Source organism: Bos mutus, chromosome 22 (genome assembly GCF_027580195.1).
Source record: "Bos mutus isolate GX-2022 chromosome 22, NWIPB_WYAK_1.1, whole genome shotgun sequence".
In the NCBI taxonomy this organism is placed as follows: domain Eukaryota; kingdom Metazoa; phylum Chordata; class Mammalia; order Artiodactyla; family Bovidae; genus Bos; species Bos mutus.
This window is the reverse complement of record NC_091638.1, coordinates 51738250-51743387: the sequence shown is the minus strand read 5'-3', so window position 1 is coordinate 51743387 and position 5138 is coordinate 51738250. Positions and strand designations below refer to the sequence as shown.

Below are 5138 nucleotides of genomic sequence, written 5' to 3'. Positions count from 1 at the left end.
GGAAGAATGAAAGAGAATTTGCTTTTCTGATGTATCCAAGGCATCCAGGGTCCTGTCTGGGGAGAGAACATCCCCTCAGTCTCTCTGCTGACAGGTCTGGCCTGGGCCCCAGCTGCCCTCTCTACACCCATGTCCCCAGTAAAAACCTACTCACAGGAATGGTACCCATGCCCCACAGTCTGTTCACTGCCTGGGGCTGGCCCTGAGCTTGGTTCTCTTCCGCAAAGCTCAGGCACCTTCCCGCTCAGCCCCCACCTGGGCCCAGGTCACCTTGTCACACGGTCCCAGATCCAGCGGAGAGGAGCTGATAGGATGTTTGCTGTGCTTGGTGGTGGTGAGATTTGGAGCCCGAGCTTGGCTCAGCTGAGGCCCTTGGAATCACTGGGCTCAAGGCTGACTCTGAGCAGTCACCTCGATGCCCTCCAAGTACTCTGGCTATGGTGTGGCTGGTGCAGCCTCTGTTGGTTTTATGTCCCCCGCCTCCCCCTAGTACCTGGGGGTGGGATGGTGCTGCCCTCCTGCCAGCTGATCTGCTTCATCAAACCCCATGCCTGGGAAACCCCAGCCTAGCTGAGGAGTTTCCAGGAGGACTTAGCCTCCCCATCTCTTTGCTTCACCTGAAGTGGTCAGTGGGAAGGAGGAAGTAGACCTTGAGCAGAGAGAGGGTCCTGATGCTCAACTGTCCTTCCCTGTTTCTTGCAGAGGGCAGGAGGGAGGACCAAATTGCCCTCCACTGGTTGCCGAGAGGTGCACAGCGTGCTGGGTCAGTGGAGGGATTGGGTCCCCCACTGGGTCTGCCATTTCCTAGTGAGGGGCGTTGTCCTTGATTGAAAGATTTGCCTGTGGGTCTCATTTTCCTTGACAACTGATCTACACAGAGAGCTGGTGGGTGTTCCCAGAGATCTGGGGCCCTGTTTAGAACAGGGTTTCTGTTCCGATTGCCCCAGACTCTCAGGGACCAGAAGGGTAGCTGGAAGAGAAAAGGAGGGGGTGATGCAGGATCAGGACTCCTACGAGTTTGTTTGGGGTGAAAAGTGTATGTGGATTTCCTAAAGACCGGATGTGGACTTGGGGGCAACCTGTCTGGGGACAAGGGCGTGGTGTCTTTCCTGAGAAGAGCTCTGTTCTGACAGGCTGTGAGGACTAAAGCAGGATCCTGGAGGCATGGAAGGCTCACACTTGGCATCACAGGACTAAAGCAGGATCCTGGAGGCACAGCCTGAACCTGGCAGAGGACACGACACTGCATCCAGAGAGGATGGACAAGGGGACTTCAGTCTGAAGTCTGAGCAAAGGCAAGGGCGCAGAGGCAGGAAAGCATAGGGTGGGTGTCAGGATTACCAGTCACCCTGTAAGCATGTGTATTGCTCGCTATTTTCTATTGCAATCATCTCCCTTTCCTCCTTTTACTTGGGAAAAGGATACAGCTTGACCAAGGTGGCTCTGGGGCAATATCTGGGCTGTGTAACCAGGTTTCACAAAGCCCAACTCTCTTTCCTTCTCCAAGACTGAGTGGGCAACCAGCACCGTCCATCCAGGCTGCCACCTTCCAAGGCGGGCTGGCCAAGCCCTCAAGGGTCCCACAGGGCAACTGAGTCCACGAGCCACCACGGGCCTCATGGGCACATGGTGCTTCCCTGCTGGTGATGGATTCAAATGGGCTTCATGGTCTCAGGACTCCTCTGTCCCTTGGGCACATTCTTTCTCCCAGCTGTGCTCTCTTGTCCTCCCAGTGGGCCCCGCTTCCCCCTCGGTGTCCAATCAGAGCAGTGAGCAGGGAGTCACTGAGGTCAAATCAGAAGGGATGTCCTCAAGTCTCTGCGAGCCAAGAGAAGTTTCCTTGTGTGGTTGAGGTCAGGGAAGGCTTCTCAAGTTGGAAGACAGGTCAAACAGAGGCATCAGGTGCAGAGATGGGAGGAGAGCAGGAGGCTCTGAGTGGCTTGTGGTTGGGGTGGATGGGGCACCCTGACACCTGAGAACCACAGGGCTCGGGTGTGGACAATGATGAGGATCAATATCCAGACCGTGGTGCCCCTGCCTCAAGGCAGCTGGTCAGTGGCCACATCAGTGGCTGGCAGGAGCCCTAGATGATGGTGTGAGGGTGGACAGTAGTTAGGGAAGAGCCTGGAACACAAAGAAGTTGACCTCTGGGGCTTGTGGCTTCACTGAGACGAAAGGAGATGGGGGCAGGAGCTGGGCAGGAGTGGAGGGAGGTCAGAGGGCTTGTAGACACTGTGTACTCCTTCCCTCTTGGAGGGCACAACCCACCTGAGCAAGCCTTACTGTGACACTTTCCATGTGCCCCAGAGAGGCCGAGGTATTAAGAGAGCTGGAGAAACCATTTCTTCACCTTGCACAGGGGCCTCCCTGCCCACTGCCCAGAAAACCAATGAGGCAACAGCAAGGACTGTGGCAAGACCAGCTCACACCCTAGGAAGAGGGCAGGGATGGGGAAGGTTCCTTGTTGAACCTTTGCATCAGGCCCAGGTTGAGCATAAAAGAAGCATTTCTCAGGTGGAAGGAGGCAGACTGGGGACCATGGAGACCCAGAGGGCCAGCCTCTCTCTGGGGCGCTGGTCGCTGTGGCTGCTGCTGCTGGGACTAGTGCTGCCCTCGGCCAGCGCCCAGGCCCTCAGCTACAGGGAGGCCGTGCTTCGTGCTGTGGATCGCATCAATGAGCGGTCCTCAGAAGCTAATCTCTACCGCCTCCTGGAGCTAGACCCGCCTCCCAAGGACGTGAGTTGTGGAGGGGGCCGGGGACAGGCCCTTCTCCTGCCTGCTTTGGCCACAGTGTCACTCCTTTCACTCAGGCTGTACCTCCTGTCAGGAAGGCACTTTTCCCTCTAGGTGGGCTCCCACCTCTTCCAGGAGACCTTCCCAGATCTGGGGCTCTCCCAGCATCAGGCTTCCTGCCTTAGCATCTCTGCTGTGGGAACAGGCGCCCTGCACACCTGGCTCCCTGAACTTCTGGGAACTCCAGGGATGGAGGGGTCACAGGCTCTGTGAGTGACTTCCCTGCTCATGTCCCACCTGAACCTTGATGTCTCTCTGCCAGGGGGAGCTCTGTCAGCCTGGAGGCTCCAGTGACAAGTGCTCTCCCTGCAGGCGGCCCTGACCTCCCACAGCCCCTCTGAGGGGAGGCGCTGCCATCAGCGCTGCTGTGAGGGCCGCTCCTGCTTTCTGTGTGCCCGTGAGGCTGGGCATGGGCTCTGTCCCCTCCCCTGTGCTGCCGGCACCAAGCCCAGGGCAGGACACACAGGGGGCTGGAGAGGCTGCCATCCGGGTGGGGGGCAAGGAGACAGATCAGAGAAGGAAACATGAGCCTGAGCTCAGTCTCCCCACTTTGATCGTTGACTAGGTAGAGGACCGGGGAGCTCGAAAGCCTGCAAGCTTCACAGTGAAGGAGACTGTGTGCCCCAGGACGAGCCCGCAGCCCCCGGAGCAGTGTGACTTCAAGGAGAATGGGGTGAGCCTGGGGTCTGGAAGCTGAGGGCTGGGATCAATGCTTCTCAGGGAGCTGAGCAGGGGCCTTCAGGGAAGATTTCCAGCCCCTGGGGTGTGAAGTAGGGTTAGCCTGGAAAGTTATGGCCTGGGGGTTCCAGTTTGACCTTGAACTTTCCTTCCAGCTGGTGAAACAGTGTGTGGGGACAATCACCCTGGACCAGTCCGATGACCTATTTGACTTAAACTGTAATGAGGTGAGTGGCCCCTTCTGGTTTTGGAGGGTTCTAGGGGGTAGAGTGTGGAGCATGCTTTGGACTGCTGACCCGCTGCCTCATCCAGGGTAGAGAAAGGCCCTTCTACCTGGACCCCTCCTTCCCCAGTCCCAGGTCTCCAGCCCTGGCTCTGCATCCCTTAGAGCAGTGTTTCTGTAATGCGGTCCCCACCCCGGAACTGACATGAGACAGATTCTCAGATCTGAGAGCTCCTGAATCCGACTCTGGGGTGGAGTCCAGCCATTTCTATTTTCACAAGTCCTACAGGGGATTCTGACTGGGCTGAAGTTGAGAGGAATTGACTCAGTAATGATCTCTAATCTGCTGCTCTAATCCAGCTTCGCTAGGATGGGCTTGTGAACCTTGGAAGCCCTATGTTGTCTGTGGACCTGTTTCTCCCTAGGTCTCTGTATATAGGGGTTCAATCATATGCTTCAACGATAACAGCCAGAGGGTGAACAGGGCCCAACACTCGTGGTGTCCCAGTTAGAGGGCTGTTCAGGTGTGAAGTGAGGGATCTTGTCTTGACCCTTGCCCAGTCCCACAACAAATCTGTTTTGTCATGGTTTACAGCTTCAGAGTGTCAGGAGAATTCGTCCCCGGCCACCACGTTTGCCAAGGCCAAGGCCAAGGCCATTGCCATTCCCACGGCCTGGGCCAAGGCCAATTCCAAGGCCACTGCCATTCCCACGGCCTGGGCCAAGGCCAATTCCAAGGCCATTGTGAAAATCATTGGGAACGCCAACATCAAGGTTAGCACTACGGCCAAGACCAGCGCCGAGCCCATATCCATTCCTGCTGACATCTCCCATTCCAAGGTTTCCCGGAAAACAGTGAAGAATTGGTTGACATCACACCCATTAAAGAATTTTGATGAATCCTGAGTCCACAGAAGGGTCCTAAGGGTCTGATTTGTTTGGCTTAGACTTTTGGACGGTGAAAAATAAATTCTGGTGAAGACAACTTTCCCCCACCTTCAATTTCAATTTTCTCACCTCTTAACACTTACTGAGACCGAGTCCTTAAGCCTGAGAGGCCTCCTTTGTGTGTGTGTGTGTGTGTGTGTCTGTGTATGCGTGTGTGTCTATGCACATGTGTGTATCTGTGTGTGTGTGAGATCACTCCTGTGAACACAGAGAAGCATGAAGCCCCTGTTCCTTCCAGGAGGGCACAAGGGAGGCAGCAGCCCCAGGAGCTCCAGGACGGCGTCTCCACCCTCGGGTTCCTCGCGAGCCCTTCACCCACCCTCTAACACCTCCTCTAACACCCAGTAGGATGTACGGAGACCTGCTGTGTGTGGAGTGCTGGTGGGAATGCTGCTCCAGCTCTCATGGAGCTGACAGTCCATGAGGGGCCAGGCTTCTCACCTTGTTAAACACTCACAGAGTCACAGTTCAGTCTCAGGGCTGAGCTGGAAAGTTC

The 5138-nt window shown here is 56.2% G+C and overlaps 1 protein-coding gene across 1 annotated transcript; it reads left to right on the top strand.

The window, feature by feature from the left end:
* Nucleotides 1–2538: 2538 nt before the first annotated feature.
* Nucleotides 2539–4655, top strand: LOC102284674 (cathelicidin-3). The gene is made up of 4 exons (XM_014483341.2): nt 2539–2736; nt 3359–3466; nt 3627–3698; nt 4290–4655. The coding sequence occupies exons 1-4, from the start codon at nt 2539–2541 to the stop codon at nt 4440–4442; spliced, it is 531 nt and encodes a 176-aa protein (XP_014338827.2). The 3' UTR covers nt 4443–4655.
* Nucleotides 4656–5138: the final 483 nt, after the last annotated feature.

Bases quoted from the DNA above. Each gene is read 5' to 3' on its own strand.
- LOC102284674 (XM_014483341.2), top strand. From the start codon at position 2,539: ATGGAGACCCAGAGGGCCAGCCTCTCTCTGGGGCGCTGGTCGCTGTGG. The intron at 2,737-3,358 runs GTGAGTTGTGGA...ATCGTTGACTAG, and splicing joins TAGACCCGCCTCCCAAGGAC to GTAGAGGACCGGGGAGCTCG. The intron at 3,699-4,289 runs GTGAGTGGCCCC...CATGGTTTACAG, and splicing joins TTGACTTAAACTGTAATGAG to CTTCAGAGTGTCAGGAGAAT.